At 42.2% G+C, this 26,091-nt stretch overlaps 1 protein-coding gene across 4 annotated transcripts in view; it reads left to right on the top strand.

Moving 5' to 3' along the window:
- The window catches only part of LOC120991595 (survival motor neuron protein-like), a 78,767-nt gene that overhangs the window by 30,747 nt on the left and 21,929 nt on the right, over positions 1-26,091 (top strand). For 2 of the 4 annotated variants that reach the window (XM_040420376.1, XM_040420374.1), the window contains 3 exons: positions 422-649; positions 14,914-15,108; positions 16,899-16,904. In XM_040420376.1, the coding sequence (XP_040276310.1) occupies positions 422-649; positions 14,914-15,108; positions 16,899-16,904 (429 nt within the window). The remainder of the gene's footprint in view (positions 1-421; positions 650-14,913; positions 15,109-16,898; positions 16,905-26,091) is intronic. The other 2 variants (XM_040420377.1, XM_040420375.1) reach the window with 1 other exon arrangement.

The following is a 26,091-nucleotide window of genomic DNA, read 5'->3' as shown; positions in this document are numbered from 1 at the left end:
TAGCACCTACAGCCTAGCACACATTGCCAGTGCTGCCATTCTCTTTAATGGTGCCATATTAGCAAGGTGATTTATAGCACTGTATTGCAGCTTTTAGGTCCTATTAATTTCGCGAGCTACTGTAGTGTGAGTGCGATGGACTAAGAGTGCCTGCACAAGAAATATGTGCTCCTGAAATCATGGGCAGGAGAGTTAGGGGAGCACAGTTGACCTGCCCATACATGGTTACCACTGCTGGAAGTTAAAGTTGTCCAAGGGCAGCTCTTCATAGCACGGCTATAACTTTGTACAGTTGGTGAGCAAATATCTACAGAACTTTGCATTTTTAATGAAATATATTTGGTAAAATTTTAGTACTGGCTATCACTGATAATAATAGGATAGGAATACCCCTTTAACTGTATCATTCCTTACCCTCTAGGATATGCTTAGGTGCAGTGATAAGAATCGGAGACAAGAAGGAGCCACTGCACCTGGTGATACCCAAAAAGATTGTCAACGAGAAACACCTAGAGAATCAGAGTGGGACAGAGATGGCTACAGGGATCACCCAAAAGATGACGGAGAGAAGTGGAGCAAGAAAAAGAAGGCGCAGCCTCCTCCACCTCTCACCCACGCAACCACACAGCCTCGCTGCCTTGTATCCAAAGTGAGTACTCAACTGAAAATCTGTAAATGCCCTATGACTAATGCACAGTTGTATATGTGTTGATGCTTTTTGTATAGAGTTTGTTTTCTCACTATGTGAAATATTTTAATACAGTCTTATGCAAACAGGATGCTTTGTCAAATGACATGTTCTGTAGATTTTGGAAGTAAAAAGGCCTTTTCTCTAGAACGAGAAGCGCTTGCATATTGCACTCTCTCTCCTTACTGCAGGAGATGGAGGCCTATTGAGTCCGCCTCGTTTCCTTTCCTGCAGTAGAGCGCTTCTCTCTCTTCATTCTAGGGATCAGTGGGGGTCTCTATGACATATATCAAAAGTTTTCTGAAAGCTCATTGACCCTTTGACACCACCTGCAGCCAATGAATGGCCGCAGTAAAGTGACCATTGATTGGCTTCAGAGGGTGTCTAGCCAGATGTTTTCAGAGGGAGCATTGCAGGCCAGGAAGAGAAGGAGCTGGGAGCCAGCACCTGGAAGCAGGTAAGTAAGCTCCTCTTCACAGGTCCGGCCAAGCGTGGGGGGGGGGGGGGGGGGGGGTTTCCCTCTTCATTCTTGGACAACCCTTTAAGCCTTGATTTCTAGACAACTCCAGAATATAATAAATTCTGTGACTGGTCAATTTTTTCACTTTATTGTACTTACACGTATTGGGGCAAATTTACTAATCTTAGATGAATCTTAGACAGCCTGTCTAGACCTGCACCATATCAGATTTATCACAGCGGCTCTGGCTGGATGATCTGATTGGTGCTGGCTAGATGCTTTTGTCTAATTTTACACCAAATATTGGCCGACTTACCTTGTGGTACAATTTTATGGAGGAATAGTGGCGCTGTTTTGGTGAAAATGTTGCATATTAAGCCATACTCCCTTCCTGTAAAGTCACTACCCTTTTCTGGGAAGCTCCACCCCTTATCAGGTTAGGGGCAGATACTTTTTTTAAACATTTACTCCAGAGTCTAGGTGCACTCACATTAGTAAATGTGCACCGTTATGCATAATCTGGGGGTGTCCAGAATGAGAAAATAGGATCTATATTTTTTTGCCTAGAAACAGTGCCACACCTGTCTGTGAATGTTAGTTGAATGGAAGTGGCTGCAATACCAGAATTAATCCAAGGGCTAGGGTGGCTCAGTGGTTAGCACCGGTACTGTGGTTTCCTCCCACACACCAAAGGCATACTGATAGGGAATCTGGAATATGAGCCCCACTGGGGACAGTGAGTGATGACATTGTCTTTGAAGCGCTGCGGAATATGTTGGTGCTATACTAGAGAGGAATAAATAAATAACCCCTTGAAGTCGCTGACTGAAAGGGTCACCTAGTTTTCAGAAAACGTTTGATATGTCATAGAGACATAGCAAAAGTTTTGATTGGTGGGTTCTGAGAGCTGAGATCCCCACCTATTGCTAGAACGAGTAGATAGAATCACTCACATATTGAGCTCTGTCTCCTCACTGCAGGAGACGGAAAATTGAGATGGCTCCTGGACTTTGTATTCAGTCCATCTCCTGCAATGAAGAAAGAGAGCTCGATATGCGAGTGCTTCTCTTTCCTCTTTCTAGTGATCCAGTGGGGATCTCAGCACTCACTGCCACCAATCAAAACTTTTGATTTGTCTCTATGGCATATCTGAAAACTCAGATATTCTGAAAACTCAGTGAATCCGGCAGTTTAAGGCCTATTGCACACGACCGTATGGCTTTTTCAGTGTTTTGCGGTCCTTTTTTCACGGATCCGTTGTTCAGTTTTTTGTTTCCGTTGTGTTTCCGTTTCTGTTCCGTTTTTCCGTTCCGTTTTTCCGTATGGCATATACAGTATACAGTAATTACATAGATAAAATTGGGCTGGGCATAACATTTTCAATAGATGGTTCAGGAAAAAACGGAACGGAAACGGAAGACATACGGATGCATTTCCGTAAGTGTTCAGTTTTTTTTGCGGACCCATTGACTTGAGTGGAGTCACGGACCGTGATTTGCGGGCAATAATAGGACATGTTCTATGTTAAAACAGAAATACGGAAACGGAATGCATACGGAGTAAACGGGGAAAAAAAACGGCCGTGTGCAGGAGGCCTAATACTGCCACGGATTACCCGATGAATGAGCAAACGCTCGTTCATCGGGCAATTGGAATCTTTCAACAGGTTTAAAAATAATTGTTTGTCAGCAGCAGATCGTATAGTGTAATCACGATCTGCTGCTGGCAAATAATGATTTTGTATGGGGGCGAGTGATGGCATTAGCCATCACTCTTCCCCATACTGAGGAGGGGATCGCTGCATGTAATAGCAGCAGTCTCCTTCGCTAGCGATAAGGCGATAGCCGGGAAGGAACGCTTCCCTCCCAAGAATTGGCTGCAGGATCATTTAATCTAATACAGCCTTAAGACTGGAAAAATACAGTGTAGATAATGAAAAGACTTAAATCTATTAAATGTCTACAAATGATGGACGCCCGTATCCTACAGTCAATGAAAAAACTGGAGCTGAAAAGAAGTTAGATCTTATAACAAGTCAATGACCAAAATATACTTCAAAATCAACCTTCGACTTCTTCAAGAAAGACTGTTTATAAAGGTTGTCCGAGTTATAATAAATGAAGGTTGCTCCCACAGACAGGAATTGTCTTAAACGAACATATAAAAAGTTTTCATCCCCTGCTGCACCAAGTGCAAGCACTCAGATCTTCCTCATCAATGAAGACATGACAGCATCTTCTTGGCTGCAATGATCATGCGTCTGTATACTTTGAAGCCGATCACGCTCCTCAGCAGTGTCCGTGTAAAGACTGCATGGGAAACACTTCTTGCCTTTAAAGGGCTTCTGTCACCCCACTAAACTCATTTTTTTTTTTTTGTGTACTTATAATCCCTATCCTGCCATATTGCCATACATTATGTTATTAATAATTTTCGTTCAGTAGATTTAGCAAAAAACTTACTTTTATGATATGCTAATTACCTGTCTACCAGCAAGTAGGGCGTCTACTTGCTGGTAGCAGCCGCAGAAAACCGCCCCCTCCTTCTGTTGATTGACAGGGCCAGCAGCGATTTTGAAATGCTGACAGGGCCGGCCGGCCGGAGGAGGAGATCGCGGCTGGCCCTGTCAATCAACAGAAGGAGGGGGCGGTTTTCTGCGGCTGCTACCAGCAAGTAGACGCCCTACTTGCTGGTAGAAAGGTAATTAGCATATCATAAAAGTAAGTTTTTTGCTAAATCTACTGAACGAAAATGATGAATAACATAATGTATGGCAATATGGCAGGATAGGGATTATAAGTACACACAAAAAAAAAAATGAGTTTAGTGGGGTGACAGAAGCCCTTTAATTTATCACGTGGTATATACCATAGTTACAGTGTAGAGACATATCCCATTATGGTTCTTATCGCATGTAAAGTTCATAAATGGTGGCCAGCTAAAATCACTTATAGTCCATAAGATCCATAGATCCCCTTTTTCAAGCGTGAATAGTGAAACACTGTAGGTGCTTAAATAGTGTTGAACCCTCAACCAATAAAAATACACACAGGGACATTTATTTCCCATACACCAGTCATAATTCCGTGACTGAGATGCTCTTAATTTATGCTTGAAAGTTATAGTAAATCTGGCTGGCCACTCTAAGCCCCACCTCCTTATCCCCTTAAAGGGAACCTGTCACCAGTTTTATGGTGTCCTAACTAAGGGCAACATAAATAAGTGACTCTCTTAGCAAAATGCTGGGTCACTTTCTTTAATTGACCCAGTCAATCTGCCAACATCTTGTATTGAAATGCTCCAGCTGATAATGATGAGTCCTGAATATTCATGAGCTCCTGACTCTCCCCGCCTACCTGCTGCTGATTGACAGTTTTTTTCCATATGAATCAGCAGCAGGTGGGCAGGGGAGTGGCTATAGCTGTTAATTAAATTAACGCTGGACTCAATGACATCACACAGGACTCAAATCAGCTCATTAGCATGCGGCATGTGGCATCTTTGTGTGTATATTATGAGGTAACCATCTGTCACACCAGAAAGTGATCACATCTAAGGTACTTTTTAATAGTTAATGATTGTATATAATTAGTTAGATTATAATCAAATATCCACATGACAGGTTCCCTTTAAGGACCGGGCTTATTTTCACCTTAAGGACCAGGCAATTTTTTGCTAATCTGACCAGTGTCACTTTATGTGTGAATAACTTTAAAACGCTTTTACTTATGCAGGCCATTCTGAGATTGTTTTTTCGTCACATATTCTACTTCATGACACTGGTAAAATGGAGTAAAAAAAGTTCATTTTTATTTATAAAAAAATACAAAATTGACCAAAAATTTGGAAAAATTAGCAAATTTCCAAGTTTCAATTTCTCTACCTCTATAATACATAGTAATACCTCCAAAAATAGTTATTAATTTACATTTCCCATATGGGAGGTTACAAGGCTTAGAAGTTTAGAACCAAATCTTGAAATTTTTTACAAATTTTCCAACTTTTAAGGACCAGTTCAGGTCTGAAGTCACTTTGTGAGGCTTACATAATAGAAACCACCCAAAAATGATCCCATTTTAGAAACTACACCCCTCAAGGTATTCAAAACTGATTTTACAAACTTTGTTAACCCTTTAGGTGTTCCATAAGAGTTATTGGCAAATGGAGATGAAATTTCCTAATTAAATTTTTTTGTCAAATTTTCCATTTTAATCCATTTTTTCCAGTAACAAAGCAAGGATTAACAGCCAAACAAAACTCAATATTTATTGCCCTGATTCTGTAGTTTATATAAACACCCCATATGTGGTCGTAAACTACTGTACGGGCACACGGCAGGGCACAGAAGGAAAGAAACACTGTATGGTTTCTGGAAGGCAGATTTTGCTGAACTGGTTTATTTACACCATGTCCCATTTGAAGCCCCCCTGATGCACCCCTATAGTAGAAACTCCAAAAAAGGGACCCCATTTTGTAAACTACACCCCTTAAGGTATTCAAAACTGATTTTACAAACTTTGTTAACCCTTTAGGTGTTCCACAAGAGTTGTTGGCAAATGGAGATGAAATTTCAGAATTTAAATTTTTGGGCAAATTTTCAATTTTAACCCATTTTTTCCAGTACCAAAGAAAGGGTTAACAGCCAAACAAAATGTAATATTTATTCCCCTGATTCGGTAGTTTATAGAAACACCCCATATGTGGTTGTAAACTACTGTACGGGCACACGGCAGGCCGCAGAAGGAAAGGAACACCATATGGTTTTTGGAAGGCAGATTTTGATGGACTCTTAGGTAGGGGCTCATTTTTTGCGAGATGAGAGGACTGTTTTATTGGCACTATTTTAGGGTGCATATGACTTTTTGATTGCTTGCTATTACACTATTTGTGATGTAAGGTGACAAAAAATACCTTTTTTTGCACCGTTTTTATAAAAATTTTTTGACCGTGTTCATCTGAGGAGTTAGGTCATGGGGTATTTTTATAGAGCAGATTCTTACGGATGCGGCGATACCTAAAATGTCTACTTTTTTTAAATTTATTTAGGTTTTACACTATATTAACCTTTTCTAAACAAAAAAAATAACATTTTAGTATCTCCATAGTCTGAGTCCACTTAAAAAAAAAAGTTTTTAGCAGATTATCTTATGTAGGGGCTCATTTTTTGCAGGATGAGAGGACGGTTTTATTGGCACTATTTTGGGGGGCATATGACTTTTTGATTGCGTGCTATTACACAATTTGTGATGTAAGGTGACAAAAAAATACCTTTTTTTGCACAGTTTTCATTTTATTTTTTTGACCGTGTTCATCTGAGCGGTTAGGTCATGGGGTAATTTTATAGAGCAGATTCTTATGGACGCGGCGATACCTAATATGTCTACTTTTTTTATTTATTTTAGTTCTACAAAATAATATTTAAAAAAATAATAATTTGGGGTTTTAGTGTCAAGTCTGAGAACCATTTTTTTCCCCGATTGTCAGTGGCTAAATGGAATTAAAATTGGGGAAGGGGATCATAAATGTAGTACTCCATGGAAGTGTGGTACCCCCTGAAGAAACCAATAATGCAGAGGCCCGGATGATCGGGGCACGTGTCACATTGAGTGGTGGTGTCCTTCCGTATCCCCCTCCTGTGACACACTCTGCACCTTTTTTGGGTCCGTCCCTTCTTTCCAGTATGGGGGACCACACCTGGAAAGTGTTGGCCAGGGACGATCCGGGCGCCTCCAGTTCCCGAGGTACTCCGGCCTGCTCTTTCCTGCTCAGAAAAGATCAGGGCCTTGAGGACTGCCTCATAGAACTGGAGGAATTTCCCTGTGTTGCCAGCGCTTCGGGACAGCACAAAAGAGTTGTACAAGGCAACTTGTACCAAGTAGACCGCAACTTTTTTGTACCATGCCCGGGTTTTGCGCAAGGCATTATATGGCTTGAGGACTTGATCAAAGAGATCAACTCCTCCTATATACCGATTGTAGTCGACGATACAATCTGGCTTGAGGACTGTTGCCACGGTACCTCTTACAGGGACAGGGGTGACATCCCTCTTGTCCTTATATCTGACCAGCATCAGGTTTTCACTGGTAAGGGCACGGGTCTCACCCCTGGGGATAGGTACCTGGAGGGGGTGGGTAGGGAGGCCGCATTGATTTTTCTGCACGGTCCCATAAGTGGACGTGGATCTGGCGGACGAGGGATTGGAACAAGGAGATACTAGTATAAAAGTTATCCACGTACAGGTGGTAACCCTTATCTAGCAGTGGGTGCATAAGGTCCCGCACAAGTTTCCCGCTAACACCCAGAGTGGGGGGACATTCTGGGGGTTCAATACGGGAATCTCGCCCATCGTACACACGAAACTTGTAAGTGTACCCTGAGCTACTCTCACAAAGTTTGTACAGCTTTACGCCATACCTCGCCCGCTTAGAGGGAACATACTGGCGGAAAATGAGTCTCCCCTTGAAAGCAATGAGAGACTCATCAACCACGACCTCCCTTCCAGGTACATAGGCCTCCAAAAATGTGGCCCTATGCTGGGGGACATGCTGCATTATCTGCATAATGCAGGCATTTCCGAAGGGCCTCAAACCGGGTACGTGTAATGGCCGTACTGTAAAGTGGGGTCTGGTAGAGGACGTCCCCACTCCAGTAATGCCTGACATTGTTTTTTTTTTACTAGGCCCATGTGCAGCACGAGGCCCCAAAACGTCCTCATCTCGGCTGCACTGACCGGAGTCCAGCCACCGGCCCTAGTCAAAAAGGAGCCCGGGTGTTGAGCAATGAACTGTTGGGCGAACACGTTCGTTTGCTCCACCATCAGATTCACAAAGTGGTCACTGAAAAAAAGACTAAAATAGTCATATTCAGTGAAGCCCACTGTGGGAATCTGGATTCCTGCTTGGCCAAAAAAATCAGGAATCGCAGGCTCAAAATGCTCTGGGGTACACCATACAAGTTCACCGGTAGGGGGCTCCGGTGGACTTAACTGGTGGGCCGGAAAACTAGTACAAGCCCCAGAGCTTCTCGTACTAGTGTGGGCCACAGGGTTTACAACTGTGGCATAAAAGCTTTAGTAAATGTCCCACATTGCACTTTTAAGCAATATTCAATAGAATTACTTTGTTTCTCAATCACATATTAACATGTTCCTACTATAAATCTTTATGAATTTTGTAGCAATTCTTCACAAACATATAGGTCACCATATTTTAAGATGAGCTCATATCACGGGATTGCGCGATTTTCCTTTTGTTATTTTGTGCTGTTTCTATTAATTCCGTCAGGTTTAAGTTACTTTTCACGGAAGTTAAAATCCTGTCTGCAGGACTTTTATTTCCAAAAATAATGGAAACAAGACTTAAAGGGGTTGTCTCGCCAAGCCATTTTCAGTCACTCCCTGTCAGTCCAGTGTGCATTTTCAGGCTTTCTGGGGTCGTTTAATATCAGTGTATTTCACCCAATCAGAAGCAGCCCCTGAATCCTGTAACCCCAACCCCATTATGTACGGGCACGCTCCGAACCAGAAATCATTGTCAGACAGTAAACTGAAGGAGTACAAAGTCTCATGTTACAAAGTTGGAATTAACTGAGACATAGACGTATATATTATACTTGGGAATTTTTGTTAAAGCACACAAACTACCTGTCAGTATGGATCAGCCACAGGGCAGTAGCAAGAGTCATGCCGCCATAACAGGTAGTTTGTGCAAAGACAATATGCCGGCAGATTTACGAGTTGGCCGGAAGCTAGTGCACATGCGCTGCCGACCTCATTTCATTCCTATGGGAGCGTCGAAAACAGCCGGCACTCCCATAGGAATGAATGGAGGATGGTCACGCATGCGCAATAGCTCCCAGAGCCAACAAAGTGAAGGAGGGCGAGCCACGCTTGCGCTCGCTCCCTGCAGCTCCAGCCAAAAGTACAAGCAGCAAGAACTGGGGGCACCGCGCCTGTGCGGCCACCGCTGTTACTGTGAGAGCAGTGGCCGGATCCCCTGGCAACGAGCAAAAGTAAAGGGTCAAGATTTTGGAAAAAACAAGATAGAGGAATAAAGTACACAAAACAAGGTATTTGCAAAGTTGATGATAGAGATATCATTTGTTCATTTAACATTGATTGCTGTGAAGAGACACCCCCTTTAAAGGGAACCTGTCATCAACTTTATGCTGCCCATACTAACAGCAGTATAAAGTAGACAGGTGAGTTGATTTCAGCAGTCTGTCATTTAAAAGTTAAAAGTAAGTGGTTGCCGAGAACCAACATCACAATCATTGCAGACTGGGCTTGGAAAAGAGTCCCGGCCACCTGAGAAGAGTCCTGGTTATTCATAATCTCCTGCTCTTCCTGCCCACCTACTGATGATTCTTCTACCTAGTTTTCTCCCTTTCTCTCTAGGAGAGAACTGCCAATCATCAGCAGATGGGTGAGAGAGCAGGAGATTATGTATAACCAGGACTCTTCTCAGATAGATTTGACTCTTTTCAAGGCCTGGGCTGCAATGATTATGATGCTGGTTCTCAGTAACCACTTACTTTTAGTTCATGAGTGACACACTGCTGAAATCAGCATTTCTGTCACTACTTTATGCTGCCCTCAGTGAGGTCAGCATAAAGTTGATGACAGGTTCCCTTTAAAGAAGCACTTCCATAAAAATCTTTATTCTCTGGACCATTAGAAAGATATAAATGGTAGTGAAAGGTTATAACCTCCCTTCTGATCCTCTGCTGTGTCATGTGATTAACACTGATCTCCAACTGACACAGGACAGGAAGTCAGTTACTTCTCTATTCATTGCTATGAGACTGACCTTGAGACTCCCATAGGAATACATAGAGAAAATTGGTTTCTGTCCACACATAAGATGCTGTGTTATTTGGAGAGTAACAGTGTTGGTCATAGGACATAGCTGAGGACTAGAATGGAGGTTACAACACACAAATACAGTCACTGGTAAGAAAATTACCTTCACTAGTTTCCAGCATATACCTTTCTAACGGGTCAGAGAATAACATTTTTGTTGGAGTGCTTCTTCAAAGGAGCATTCCACAATAACAGAAAAGTCAGCACAGATGTGAACTTACCTTGCCTTACCTTTTTAATATACAAATCATAGTTGTTCCCTGAAAACATATTAAGTATCTTTTGTCAGCATCCCTTAAATTTACCTTGTACATAATCCCTCAAATCATAAATGTGTAGCAATCATATGTAGCTTTAAGATCCTTCTGTCATCACAATAGTCCCAATCTCAAGTCCTGTTTTAACCACCTCATCCCTTGGTTAGCCCAGCTGGTTAGGGCCAGTTTTACAAACTTCTTAAACAAAATTCCCATCTATTGCATATAGACTTTCCCACTCAGGGATTTTAATGTATAAACATTCCCATCTGTATTGCATGTTCTTCCTCACTACTACAGTTTCTACTGGCCCTAAAACACTGGTTCATAGGGATGCCTTTAACCCCTTAAGGACGAGGTCTACTTTAGTTCTTAAATGGTCCCTAACTTTTTCACAACTTTGCATAAATCAATAGTATAAGCGACTATAAGGAACTTTGCAATATATCTTACCAGAAAATAATGTCATGTTCTAGAGTTATCAGCTGCCCTCCCCCTTCTTTGAAAACTTACCATGTCTCTAAAATTTATGAAAACTCTATCTTGTAAGACCAAGAGGGCTGCCTGCCCACTAAGAGATTTGATGACATCATTTTATAGAAGTCTATGGAGGAGTGAGCAGGAGCTGAGTTGGAAGGTAGAAATGTCGCACAGACAAAAAGACTGCACAAGCTAAATGTACAGTTTCTATCTCAGACCAAGTGGTTTATTCATATCAGTACAGGTCAAGTCAGTATATCTCTATATAATGTATTCTATGATCTTGGGACTGCTTCTGAGTGAGTGAGAGAGATAGAGAGTTAGAAAGCATATTCTCCTCTACTTTCTGTGTTCAGTGAATGGGGGATAGATCTGGGAGAAGTGATAACTAGAAATACAGTGTACAGATGAGAAAACTGCAAAAAATGCCAGATACAAGTTATATAATGGTCAGAAATAGTGTCATTCCTCTTTTACAGTACACACTGTACTGTTGATTAATGCAAAGTTTTTTGAAAGGTTAGCTATGCTTCAAAGAGGCTCTGTCACCCGAATCACCCCTATTAAACCAGGCACATAGCTTGGTAGGGGTGGTCCTGCAGTTTAAAATAATACCTTTCTCCTCATTGTCAACACTACGGTTATTGATAAAATTGTACTTTTATTCCTTTCCTGGCAGGCAATTTCGAGCACCAGGAGGCAGTATTTTTTAGTACGAGCACTGCTATGCAACACCTACCGACTTCTAAACACAATCCCCCTCCCCTTGGTTGACAGTGTGTTTAGATGTCAGTAGGCATCACATAGCGGTGCTCGTACTGAAAAAGCCCGCCTCCTGGTGCTCTGAATTGCCTGCCAGCAAAGAAATAAAAGTGTGATTTTATCAACATCTTCACCATTCTTATCAGTAGACTTACTGGAGTACATCGTAGTTCCAGTACATCTTAGTTCAAAATTGTTTCACTTGGTCTTTTTCACCCCATCTCAGGAGCATAATCCATATAGCAGAGCCAAAGCATCATCTGATCTGCAAAAGTAGATTCCATAACAAACGGTGTTTAAAAAAAAAAGACATGAATATAGTCTAATAAGGCCTGCATGCGTATTTTGCAGTTCCACGATTTGCAGTCTGAAAAACGGATACTGTAGTGTGAATGCCCCCTAACTTGATGCTACAGGTGACTCTGTCAAGGATCTCTAGCTGGAAGCAGAAATCATCTCGAAAATGTTGTAGTCAAAGTAACATCTATCAAAGACATCAAAATCTGGATCTTTTCATTACTTTGCCATTCCATCTTTGTATGAAATATTTGTATATAGGCTGCTTATGTCCAGAGTTCATAGAAACGAAACCTCAGATACATTGATTGATGTGATCCTTTGTAGAAAGTGTATGGTGTATGTTTTAAACAATTAGTTAGCTGTTTGACAATATTTTGTTGGTATAAGTCCACATAGCATGCTAGAGGGTATAACTCTGAATTAACCCCACTTATCATAGGTCTTCCAGGGGGTTTAGACAAATTTTTGTTTACTTTGGGCAACAAATACAAGATAGGGACCGGTGGATGATCATATCCGTGTGATATCAATAATCTCTGCTCAACTTTCTGCTGACCTCACTGAGGGCAGTATAAAGTAGTGACAGAAATGCTGATTTCAGCGGTGTGTTACTCATGAGCTAACAGTAAGTGGTTGATGAGAACCAGCATCATAATCATTGCAGCCCAGGCCTTGAAAATAGTCAAATCTACCTGAGAAGAGTCCTGGTTATTCATAATCTACTGCACTCTCACCCATCTGCTGATGATTGGCAGTTCTCTCCTAGAGAGAAAGGGAGAAAACTAGGTAGAAGACGGTCAGTCATCAGCAGGTGGGCGGGAGAGCAGTGATTTATGAATGACCAGGACTCCTAGAGAGAAAGGGAGAAAACTAGGTAGAAGAATCATCAGTAGGTGGGCAGGAAGAGCAGGAGATTATGAATAACCAGGACTCTTCTCAGGTGGCCGGGACTCTTTTCCAGGCCTGGGCTGCAATGATTGTGATGTTGGTTCTCGGCAACCACTTACTTTTAACTTACAAATGACAGACTGCTGAAATCAACTCACCTGTCTACTTTATACTGCTGTTAGTATGGACAGCATAAAGTTGATGACAGGTTCCCTTTAATGCTTCTTTCAACATTGAATTCATTCTGTGTTTTACCTTTACTGTGGGGGTACCATTAAAGGGCATCTGTCAGCAGATTTGTACCTATGAATCTGTGTGCTTGGCAGCTGAAGACATCTGTGTTGGTCCCATGTTCATATGTGCCCACATTGCTGAGAAAAGTGATGTTTTAATATATGCAAATGAGCCTCTAGGAGCAACGGGGGCGTTGCCGTTACACCTAGAGGCTCTGCTCTCTCTCTGCAGCTCTCTCTGAGTTGAACGCATTGCACCCGCACTGAATACCGACCCATTCATTTCTATGGGGCTGTGCACATGAGCGGTGATTTTCACGCATCACTTATGCGTTGCGTGAAAATCGCAGCATGCTCTATAGTCTGGTTATAAGGGAAAATAATAGCATTCTGAATACAGAATGCATAGTAAAATAGCGCTGGAGGGGTTAAAAAAAAATTAAAAATGATTTAACTCACCTTAGTCCACTTGATCGCGAAGCCCGGCTTCTCGTCTGTCTCTTTTGTTGAACAGGACCTGTGGTGAGCATTAATTACAGGAAAAGGACCTGTGGTGACGTCACTCCGGTCATCACATGATCCATCACCATGGTAAAAGATCATGTGATGGATCATGTGATGACCGGAGGGATGTCACCACAGGTCCTTTTCCTGTAATTAATGCTCACCACAGGTCCTGTTCAACAAAGGAGACAGACGAGAAGCCGGGCTTCGCGATCAAGTGGACTAAGGTGAGTTAAATTTTTTTTTTTATTTTTTTAACCCCTCCAGCGCTATTGTACTATGCATTCTGTATTCAGAATGCTATTATTTTCCCTTATAACCATGTTATAAGGGAAAATAATACAATCTACAGAACACCGATCCCAAGCCTGAACTTCTGTGAAGAAGTTCGGGTTTGGGTACCAAACATGCGCGATTTTTCTCACGCGAGTGCAAAACGCATTACAATGTTTTGCACTCGCGCGGAAAAATTGCGGGTGTTCCCGTAACGCACCCGCACATTTTCCCGCAACGCCCGTGTGAAAGAGGCCTATGTGTAACATCCCATTGCCCCTAGAGGCTCATTTGCATATATTAACACTTCACTTTTCTCAGCAGTGCGGGCACATATGAACATGGGACCGACACAGATGTCTTCAGCTGCCAAGTGCACATGTAACAGGTCAGCGAGTTTCATAAGTACGAATGTGCTGACAGATGCCCTTTAAGTTATTTTTTTTCTATACACAGACATTAGAAAGTTGACTAGCTGCTTCTTGACGTACTGCCCATATTCATCACCAGCTCCTTTGTCTGCTCTTTTCACCACAATTTAATCATCACTTTTCAGATCCTAGCCTGTAATTCCTGATCCAACTAATTATGCTTCCCATAATAAGCTTTTTCAGATGTAAAGTGTGTTACACGGGAGGTGCCCCTACACCTCTTAGATATTTGTTTTTGGTGCGGCTTGGTTGTATACAGCACATGACTTCTGAGGCCAGTGATTGGCTTCAGTGGTCATGTGAAGTATATGAACACGTTATCGCTGCAACTGCAAAAAACTAATTCTTTTGGGGAGGAACAGAGGGACGTTGCTGGAATCAGCAAGGGGTGAGTATATGTTTTATTATTTTATGACCTGGGGGTTCATTTTTTATACCTCAGACAACCACTTTAACGTAGTGGCATGGCCAAGATAACCAAATATCTCTGAACTAGAAGTCTTCTGAAAAAGCAAAGTCCACCAGTTATTTTGCTCGAAGAAACGTTTAGAAACTTCTAGTTTCTGCCAAATGGCACTTTACGAAGTACTAAGTGATAGGATACCCACAGGTTCGCACATGCCACCTTTTATGATTCATTTTAGAATTGGAGGTAATGCATTACATTGTGCAGAGGTGCGTCATATTTCAGGAGCTTGCATGCTCTACTTTGTTGTAGCACAAGACTGTATGAAATTGTATTATGTTTCTTAACTTAATCTCTATCTTGATTTTTAGTGGAAGGTGGGAGACCCTTGTAGTGCTGTTTGGTCAGAAGATGGATGTGTCTATCCTGCAACAGTAAAATCCATTGATAGAGAAACAAGGACGTGTGTGGTGCAGTATAATGGCTATGGAAATACGGAGAGGCATCAGCTGGATGAAATAGTGTCTGTGGGGAGTAGTGGGGATAGCACCCCACCTGTTAAACAGGTGACTAAATCTTTCTTGTTAGTCTTGTCATTGATATCACCTCCCTATGGTCCCTCACCTCCTATAGTGTCGTCACAGGTTCTTTCTTTTAATTTACCCTTTCTGACAACCTTTTACCCTAACACGTTGATGAACCCTGTTAAACCCATGGCATTTAGTGGCATTTTGAGCTGTATTTAGTACATACAGGGGGATATTTATTAAAAGTGGAGTAAAGAAAAAGTGGCGTAGTTGCCTATAGCAACCAATCAGATTCAACTTTTCACTTTTCAAAGGAGCTCTGATAAATAAAAGACGGAATCTGATTGGCTGCTATGGGTAACTAAGACAGTTTTCCTTTAGGCCGCATGCACACGACCGTGCTGTTTTTTGCGGTCCGCAAAAAAAAAGGAAGCCGCCCATGTGCCTTCCGCAATTTGCAGAACAGAACGGGCGGCCGTCAATATAAATGCCTATTCTTGTCCGCAAAGCGCGGACAAGAATAGGACATGGTATTTTTTTTTAGCGGGGCCACGGAACGGAGCAACGAATGCGGGCAGCACACGCATCTTTTGCGGCCCCATTGAAGTGAATGGGTCTGCATCCGAGCTGCCGAAATGGCAGCTCGGATGTGGACCCAAACAACGGTCGTGTACATGAGGCCTTACTCCACTTTTGATAAATCGGCCCCATTGGTGACACTTTTTACACTGGACGCTTCTGTTTATGTTTAACACCTTAGGCTAAATGCACACGATCAGGATTGCGTGCAGATTTTCCGTGCAGATTTGGGTGCTGAAAATCCGCACCATAGGTCATGTACATTGTGTTCTATGAGAATTAAAAATTCTCAATGCACACGATGCAGATTTTTTCCGCGCGGATTTTGACCTGATCGGATTTTCTCCATTCACTTAGTAAAATTTGCATGCGGAAAATCGCCACCAAATCCGCATGTAATTGATGTGGATTGACCGCACGGATTTGCCTGCGAACACCTGCGGATTTCAGTGCGGGTTCTATTTTCGTAACTCCTGTAGTGATGAATGGAGAGCGCACTGTGCATGAGCAGTGTGCTCTCCTTCGCTTCAGGGTTCACTGTTCTCTGGATAGGAGCCGATCCCAGAAGTGGGACTGGACATTTCTGATATTCATGGCATATGCTAGTAGTGATATGCCATCAGTGTCCCAACCCCCGTTAAGGCTAGGGCTGCACTGCAACTTTAGTTGTGCGACAAAAAAAAATTATATGGTTTGGCTGCAATCTGCTGTCAAGCAACTATGCTAGATTTGTGAATTGGGACTGGAAAAAAAAACGACCAAATCGCAGGCAGGCTGCTAGCAAATCTCAGTCTAGGATGACCTCTTCGCATGTAACTTCCAACCTGTGACTAAAAATCAAGCAGGGTTGAATATGTAGCGACAGTCATGTCACAATTGCTGTAGGTCGCTGTCGCAATGTGACATTACAATCTTCATGTCGTGCAACCAATGTTGTTGTATAGCCCCAGCAGAAGCCTCTTCCTTTCACCGTATTTTTCCTCCAAAAAGTCACATCTGCTTTGTTCATCTGTCTAATGACCCACAAGTGACAAAACTATGACATTTTGTTTTCATGACACTTTCAAGGCCACGCTAGTGAAAATACCTTCCAAACCGTATTACCTAAGTATGACTAATATTCCTTTCCCCTAACTGGTGGACCGGTAGTACTGTATATTTCTTTTGCTGCTAATTATATGTTTCTTAGATTTATAACGTTATAACAGAACCTACAAGTGCACCATCTCTCATTTTTCTCTCTCATTTAGTGGAAGGTTGGTGACCGTTGTTCAGTACAGTGGTCTGAGGACGGACAGCTATACTCAGCCGTTATTCGCTCTGTGGATGAGGTGTTGGGCACCTGTGTGGTGGTGTATGAGGGATATAAGAATGAGGAGGAGCAGAACTTGGCTGATCTGATGCCTCCATCCAGTGTCCACGCACGCACTCGCAGCAAGAAGCAGGCGAGTCCTGCACCTCTAGGACTGGACAGCTCAGGGGTACACAGCCTGATATGTGTGGGGCCGAATGAGGTTTGGTGAAGAGAACCTTGAGTTTTCAGCCAGATTCAGAATGATGCAATGTGCTACCGGTACCTGGGGATGGATATACTGACCTTTGTAAGATTAGACTGAAGTGCGTAAAGTAAAAAGGTTGATTCACATCTCAGGCTAGAGAGAACAAAGGAGGAGATTTATCAAACTGGTGTAAAGTAGATGTGGCTTAGTTGCCAGTCAGATTCCACCTTTCATTTTCCAAAGGAGCTCTGAAAAATGAAAGGTGGAATCTGATGGGTTGCTATGGGCAACTAATGCTACTTTCACACTTGCGGCAGAGAGATCCGGCAAGCAGTTCCGTCGCCGGAACTGCCTGCCGGATCAGGCAAAATGTATGCTAACTGATGGCATTAGTAAGACTGATCAGGATCCTGATCAGTCTTAAAAATGCCTGATCAGTCGAAAAAATGCATTGAAATGCCGGATCCGTCTTTCCGGTGTCATCCGGCAAAAACGGATCCGGCATTTATTTTTTCACCTTTTTTTCAGTCTGCGCATGCGCATACCGGAAAGACGGATCCGGCATTCCGGTATTCTGAATGCCGGATCCGGCACTAATACATTCCTATGGGAAAAAATGCCTGATCCGGCATTCAGGCAAGTCTTCAGTTTTTTTAGCCGGAGATAAAACCGTAGCATGCTACGGTTTTCTCTTTTGCCTGATCAGTCAAAACGACTGAACTGAAGACATCCTGATGCAAACTGAACGGATTACTCTCCATTCAGAATGCATGGGGACATACCTGATCAGTTCTTTTCCGGTATAGAGCCCCTGTGACGGAACTCTATGCCGGAAAAGAACAACGCAAGTGTGAAAGTAGCCTAAGTCAGTTCTACTTTACACCAGTTTGATAAATCTCCCCCACAGTCTTTAAAGGGAGTCTGTCAAAAGTTTTGACCCTGCAAAACTGCTGAAAGTGAAAGTGGTTGGAGAGCTGGTTAAATATACATGTTTCCATTATTTTATTAGCAGCGTCACAGTGCAAAAGAAACTTGAATCCAGTGTGCACTGCTCCTGCAAGTCCTCAGAGACACAGCATTTACGGGAGTAGTGGCCCCTGGTTTAAAACTTCTTTTGAACAGTGATGCCACTAATAAAAGCATGGACAAAGGTATGTTTAAACAGCTGTCCACGGCTCTTACCTAGCAAAGCTGCTGGCAGACCCCCTTTGAAGTTAAAGTGCACCCCTGAACAATATTTTTATTTAAATAGGTTTAAAATTCTGTGGTGACTGATTTCTTAATATATCTTTATAGGTGTCATAGCTTCATTTTTTCTTATACGGTGCTCCAAATCACTGCATAGATATCAATTTAAAAGTAAACAGACTGGCAGCAAGAGTGTTGAACAAGCAAGCACTTACTTTAAACTGTTAGGCCCCTTTCACACGGCGAGTATTCCGCGCGGATGCTATGCGTGAGTTGAACGCATTGCACCCGCACTGAATCCAGACCCATTCATTTCTATGGGGCTGTGCACACAAGCGGTGATTTTGACGCATCACTTGTGCGTTGCGTGAAAATCGCAGCATGCTCCTCTTTGTGCGTTTTTCAAGTAACGCAGGCCCCATAGAAATGAATGGGGTTGCGTGAAAATCGCAAGTATCCGTAACCAAGTGCGGATGCGGTGCGATTTTCACACACGGTTGCTAGGTGACGATCGGGATGGGGACCCGATCATTATTATTTCCCCTTATAACATGGTTATAAGGGAAAATAATAGCATTCTAAATACAGAATGCATAGTACAATAGGGCTGGAGGGGTTAAAAATAAATAAAAAAATTATTAAACTCGCCTTAATCCACTTGATCGCGCAGCCCGGCTTCTCTTCTGTCTTCTTTTTTGCTGTGTGCAGGAAAAGGACCTGTGGTGACGTCACTCCGGTCATCACATAGCCCGTCACATGATCTTTTACCATGGTGATGCATGTTCCCGCAACGCACCCGCACCTTTTCCCGCAACGCCCGTGTGAAAAAGGCCTTACACATAGACTGCAGTACTACAACAGTTCGCAAAAAAGCTACCTCCAGTGCCAGGTGCAGTCAACCAGAATTTTATGGTTTAAAGGGGTTCTCCTAGTTATTTTTTTATTTTGACAAATGCAGGGAGGTTTTTAAAATAAAAAATAAAAAACTAAGGGCTCATGCACACGAACGTTTTTTGCGTTCAGTATACTGGCCGTTTTTTAGTTCAGTATGTGTTACTTATACTGAACCATTCATTTAAATGGGTCAGCAAAAAAAACGGAAGTGTCTCCGTGTGCATTCAGTTTCCGTATTTACGTTCCTTTGAAAGATAGAACATGTCTTATTATTGCCCGCAAATCACGTTCCGTGGCTCCATTCAAGTCAATGGGTCCGCAAAAATGGAACACCATACGGAATGTACTCCGTATGTCTTCCGTATCAGTAGCGTTTTTGCTGAACCATCTATTGAAAGTTTTATGCCCAGACCAATTTTTCCTATGTAATTACTGTATACTGTATATGCCATACAGAAAAACGGAACTGAACCGGAAATACTACTGAAACAAAAAACGGAAAAACAGATCTGTTAAAAAACGGCCCACAAAACACTGAAAACGCCATACGGTCGTGTGCATGAGCCCTTAAAGGCTATGGACACCTTTGGGGCATTTTTTTAGGATTGAATTTTACTCATTTTGGGCTAAGAATAGTTTTTTTTGTTGGTCACTTCTCGTCAGCTGTCACAGTCGCATCAACTGATGGCTCATCTGAAGCATTATCTCTGATCTCCTGACCTAAAATAAATTGTCATTATAGCTAAACTCTTATCAAACTGATAAGAATATGGCTTAAATGAGTTTTTTTCCACATAAATAACATGATAACTTTATTCTCTGTGTCAGTACAATTACAGTATATATATATATATATATATATATATACACACACACACACAGGTGAAACTTGAAAAATTTGAATATCGTGCAAAAGTCCATTTATTTCAGTAATGCAAATTAAAAGGAATTGCATTAATGGAGCTTAAAATTAGAATTTTGTGAAAAGGTTCAATATTCTAGGCTCAAAGTGTCACACTCTAGTCAGCTAATTAATCCATACCCCCTGAGCAAAGGGCACCTCAAAATTGTGACTTTAAGGTTTCATAAGCTGTAAGCCATAATCATCCAAATTATAACAAATAAAGGCTTGAAATATCTCGCTTTGCATGTAATGAGTCTATCTCATATGTTAGTTTCATCTTTTAAGTTGAATTACTGAAATAAATGAACTTTGCACGATATTCAAATTTTTCGAGTTTCACCTGTGTATATATATATATATATACAGTACAGACCAAAAGTTTGGACACACCTTCTCATTCAAAGAGTTTTCTTTGTTTTCATGACTATGAAGGCATCAAAACTATGAATTAACACATGTGGAATTATATACATAACAAACAAGTGTGAAAAAACTGAAAATATGTCATATTCTAGGTTCTTCAAAGTAGCCACCTTTTGCTTTAATTACTGCTTTGCACACTCTTGGCATTCTCTTGATGAGCTTCAAGAGGTAGTCCCCTGAAATGGTCTTCCAACAGTCTTGAAGGAGTTCCCAGAGATGCTTAGCACTTGTCGGCCCTTTTGCCTTCACTCTGCGGTCCAGCTCACCCCAAACCATCTCGATTGGGTTCAGGTCCGGTGACTGTGGAGGCCAGGTCATCTGGCGCAGCACCCCATCACTCTCCTTCATGGTCAAATAGCCCTTACTTTCAAAGTTTTCCCAATTTTTCAGCTGACTGACTGACCTTAATTTCTTAAAGTAATGATGGCCACTCGTTTTTCTTTACTTAGCTGCTTTTTTCTTGCCATAATACAAATTCTAACAGTCTATTCAGTAGGACTATCAGCTGTGTATCCACCTGACTTCTCCTCAATGCAACTGATGGTCCCAACCCCATTTATAAGGCAAGAAATCCCACTTATTAAACCTGACAGGGCACATCCCAAGACCCATAACTTTTTTACTTTTTTATTTTTCTTTCGACAGAGCTATAGCATATTTGTGGGACAACTGTCTTCACTAGTATCATTTTGGTATACTTAAAGGGTTTCTATCACTTGGTATCACATATTTAGCTGTCAGACACTAGCGATCCGCTAGTGTCTGCTCTAACAAACCATCCTAATATGATAGGTTTTGGGGCAGCCGTTTCGCTAAAATAAGAACTTATATCTATATGCTAATGAGCCTCTAGGTGCTATGGGGGCGTCATTAGCACCTAGAGGCTCCGTCTACCTTCATAAACTGCCGCCGCCCAGCGCGTCCCTCCAGCCCGCCCATCTCCTGCTGAATGCGATCCTCCCCGTGCGCGTCTCTGTTCGGCACATGCGCAGTTAATGTCTGACCGCTTCCCTGCACAGACATCTCCACTGCGCCTGTTCCTCGGAGCACTATGATGTCATCGGCGCAGGCGCAGTGGAGATGTCTGTGCAGGCAAGCGGTCAGACATTCACTGCGCATGCGCCGAACAGAGACGCGCACGGGGAGGATCGCATTCAGCAGGAGATGGGTGGGCTGGAGGGACGCGCTGGGCGGCGGCATTTTGTGAAGGTAGACGGAGCCTCTAGGTGCTAATGACGCCCCCATAGCACCTAGAGGCTCATTAGCATATAGATATAAGTTCTTATTTTAGCGAAACGGCTGCCCCAAAACCTATCATATTAGGATGGTTTGTTAGAGCAGACACTAGCGATCCGCTAGTGTCTGCTCTAACAAACCATCCTAATATGATGCTAGTGTCTGACAGCTAAATATGTGATACCAAGTGATAGAAACCCTTTAAGGGTTTTTTTTTTTTTTTTTGCGTATAACCAAGAAAAATGGAATTCTGACTTTTTTTTAACTTTTATTATGACATTTTTGTGCGGGATAAATAATGTCATTAGAGATTGTGCCGATACCAAATATGTGGAGAGGATTTTATGCTTTCAGTGTTTTCCATTTAAAAACTTTTTTTTTTTTTTCAGGGAAAAAGGCGGATTTTTATTTATTTATTTTACTTTGGGATTTTTATTTAATTAAACTTTAATTCTTATTTTTTACTATGCTGTCAGTGGCAAAATGGCAGGCAATCTAGTAGGGCATTCACCTGCAAGACCTAATTGGCATATACAGAAGGCAGAGCTGGGGGCCCTCATTAGACCACATTAATTGACATGTAAAGGCATCGGCAACCCATTGTCACATTCATGGGGGCCAATGTATAATAGATATTGACCGCAGCATCTAAAGGGTAAAAGTGGAGATTACTCCAACCCCGGCCATTAGAGCAGATGCACTAAACAACTTCTGCACCTTGGCACAGGACACCCAGAAACAAGCATATGTGCAGGTTTAAAGCCCATTAGTGACCACTGTAAAAATATGTATGAGTGGTCACTAAGGGGTGAAATCTATGTCTATGCAGGGGATTTGTAGCTGGTACTCCAGATGCTGTAAAGATATGTTAGACAGAATCTGTCACCACAAAATGCAGTGCAGTCTGCACGCAGCAGAGTGCGAGGAGCTGAGCAGATTTTGTGGGATAAGATTTAGTAAATCATGTAATTTATACATTTAGGGGGTCATTTACTATACTGAAATACATCTAAATTAGGCGTATTTCAGAGGCAGATGGCGGCGCAATGGTTAGTTGCACCACAATCTGCCACTTCACCCTGCTCATGCCAGGTCTAAAATTGTGGGTGTGGCGGTGAAGGGGATGGGCCAGCAGGTCGGTCTCATTCACCATTTTCTACGCCTGTTTTAGGCATAGAAAATGGTCTAAATGTCTTACATCAGAAGCTGTCTTACATTTAGAACTGGCGCTGGATGCGCAGAAGTTATGGAGAGGACTTCGCCTCTTCAAAACTTCGGCAGATCACTTCCAGCAACAGGGCCTTTATTAAGATCTAAAATTTTTAATGTACAGTAAAATGTTTAATTAACCCTCACATTAACTGTAAATAACATCACTTCCCTCCCTCCAGTCTTCTCTAACATCCAGTCCTATGTAAATAACATCACTCCCCTATCTCCAGTCTTTTGTAAAATCCTGTCACATGTAAATAACATCACTTCCCTCCCTCCAGTTTTTTGTAGCATCCAGTCCCATGTAAATAACATCACTCCCCTCTCTCTAGTCTTCTGTAACATCAAGTCCCATGTAAACAAACATCACTCCCCTCCCTACAGTCTTCTCTAAGATCCAGTACTATGTAAATAACATTGCTTCCTTCCGTCTAGTCTTCTTGAACATATAGTCCCATGTAAATAACATCACTCTCCTCCCTAGTCTTCTGTATCATACAGTTCCATGTAAATAATCTCCCCCCTGACCACTATACATGTGTAAACAATAACACTGCTGTTGCTACCTGCCCTTATCAGATTACATAGCTAGTGTACCGTGACCAGAAGCCCTGCCTCTTCCTGTGACATCACATCTGCCTGGTCACATGACTAGTGAGTAGCAGGAAAGTGTGAAGTAAAGAGCAAGCAAGAGAAAGGAGATGCTACAGAGACTGGACAGCTCAGTCCTCATAGTGCGCTTTCTTGACTCTCACCCCTGGGGTCTTCACGGCTGCTGCTGTGCATTCCCCCGGTTCCACTGACACTGATGAGAACATTGGGTGCGCCACATTGTGCATGTGATATGTTCTCTCCTCTGAACTGCAGGCATTGCTGTCTCTGGCCAGCTCTCCGTAAAAAACGTCTTGTCATTCTGCCACTGTAGCGCACTTTCGCATCTTCAATAAAATTTTATTAATCAGACATTGCTATCTCTGGCTAGCTGTCCGTAAAAATTGTCTCATCGTTCTCCTAATGTGGTGCATTTCTGTGCCTTCACCAAAATGTTATTCTTCTTTATAAAATTCATACTTTTTGCCAGCTGCCATACTTGTCTCATCGTTCTCCAAATGTGGCACAGTTCCATGCATTCAAGCACTTCTGGCCAGCTGTCTGTTAAAATTGTCTTATTTTCTAAATGACTGTGACCTTTCTCTGGCACATAACTTGTTCCTTGACCCCATGGACATCTGGGGGGCAGATTAGAACAGTGGCTGGAATTGCACAGCTTAGTATCGCAAAAATGACAATCTCAGCATCGAACAAACCAGGCATTTAAGTATCGAAGAAATATTGCTTGGATACCCAATGCAACCCTACTCTGAACACACACTTAAGCAGAGAATGCTATCAATCACTGATAACACCTCCCCGTGTACAATTATCAGCGACTAACAGCTATGTCTCTATAAGACTTACACAGAGAATGCTATCAATCACTGATAACTCCTCCCCTGTGTACAACTATCAGTGACTGACAGCAATCTATGTATACACATTTACACAGAGAATATCAATCACTGACAACACCTCCCCCATGTACAACTATCAGTGATGGCAGACTATGTATACACACTTATACAGAGAATGCTATCAATCACTGATAACACCTTCCCCGTGTACAACTATCAGTGACTGACAGCTATTTATGTACAGTCGTGGCCAAAAGTTTTGAGAATTACATAAATATTGGAAATTGGAAAAGTTGCTGCTTAAGTTTTTATAATAGCAATTTGCATATACTCCAGAATGTTATGAAGAGTGATCAGATGAATTGCATAGTCCTTCTTTGCCATAAAAAATAACTTAATCCCAAAAAAACCTTTCCACTGCATTTCATTGCTGTCATTAAAGGACCTGCTGAGATCATTTTAGTAATCGTCTTGTTAACTCAGGTGAGAATGTTGACGAGCACAAGGCTGGAGATCATTATGTCAGGCTGATTGGGTTAAAATGGCAGACTTGACATGTTAAAAGGAGGGTGATGCTTGAAATCATTGTTCTTTCATTGTTAACCATGGTGATCTGCAAAGAAACGCGTGCAGCCATCATTGCGTTGCATAAAAATGGCTTCACAGGCAAGGATATTGTGGCTACTAAGATTGCACCTCAATCAACAATTTATAGGATCATCAAGAACTTCAAGGAAAGAGGTTCAATTCTTGTTAGGAAGGCTAAAAAAAACATCAGGGACAGATTGATCTTCTGCAGAAAGTATGGTGAATGGACTGCTGAGGACTGGGGCAAAGTCATATTCTCAGATGAAGCCTCTTTCCGATTGTTTGGGGCATCTGGAAAAAGGCTTGTCCGGAGAAGAAAAGGTGATCGCTACCATCAGTCCTGTGTCATGCCAACAGTAAAGCATCCTGAGACCATTCATGTGTGGGGTTGCTTCTCATCCAAGGGAGTGGGCTCACTCACAATTTTGCCCAAAAACACAGCCATGAATAAAGAATGGTACGAAAACACCCTCCAACAGCAACTTCTTCCAACAATCCAACAACAGTTTGGTGAAGAACAATGCATTTTTCAGCACGATGGAGCACCGTGCCATAAGGCAAAAGTGCTAACTAAGTGGCTCGGGGACCAAAACGTTGACATTTTGGGTCCATGGCCTGGAAACTCCCCAGATCTTAATCCCATTGAGAACTTGTGGTCAATCCTCAAGAGGTAGGTGGACAAACAAAAACCCACTAATTCTGACAAACTCCAAGAAGTGATTATGAAAGAATGGGTTGCTATCAGTCAGGAATTGGCCCAGAAGTTGATTGAGAACATGCCCAGTCGAATTGCAGAGGTCCTGAAAAAGAAGGGCCAACACTGCAAATACTAACTCTTTGCATATATGTCATGTAATTGTCGATAAAAGCCTTTGAAACGTATTAAGTGCGTGTAATTATATTTCACTACATCACAGAAACAACTGAAACAAAGATCTAAAAGCAGTTTAGCAGCAAACTTTGTGAAAACTAATATTTGTGTCATTCTCAAAACTTTTGGCCACGACTGTATACGCACTTACACAGAGAATGCTATCAATCACTGATA

The sequence above is a fragment of the Bufo bufo genome, chromosome 2 (assembly GCF_905171765.1).
Source record: "Bufo bufo chromosome 2, aBufBuf1.1, whole genome shotgun sequence".
NCBI classification, from domain to species: Eukaryota; Metazoa; Chordata; class Amphibia; order Anura; family Bufonidae; genus Bufo; species Bufo bufo.
The sequence above is the reverse complement of the archived record's forward strand: the minus strand, read 5'-3'. Positions and strand labels throughout refer to the sequence as shown.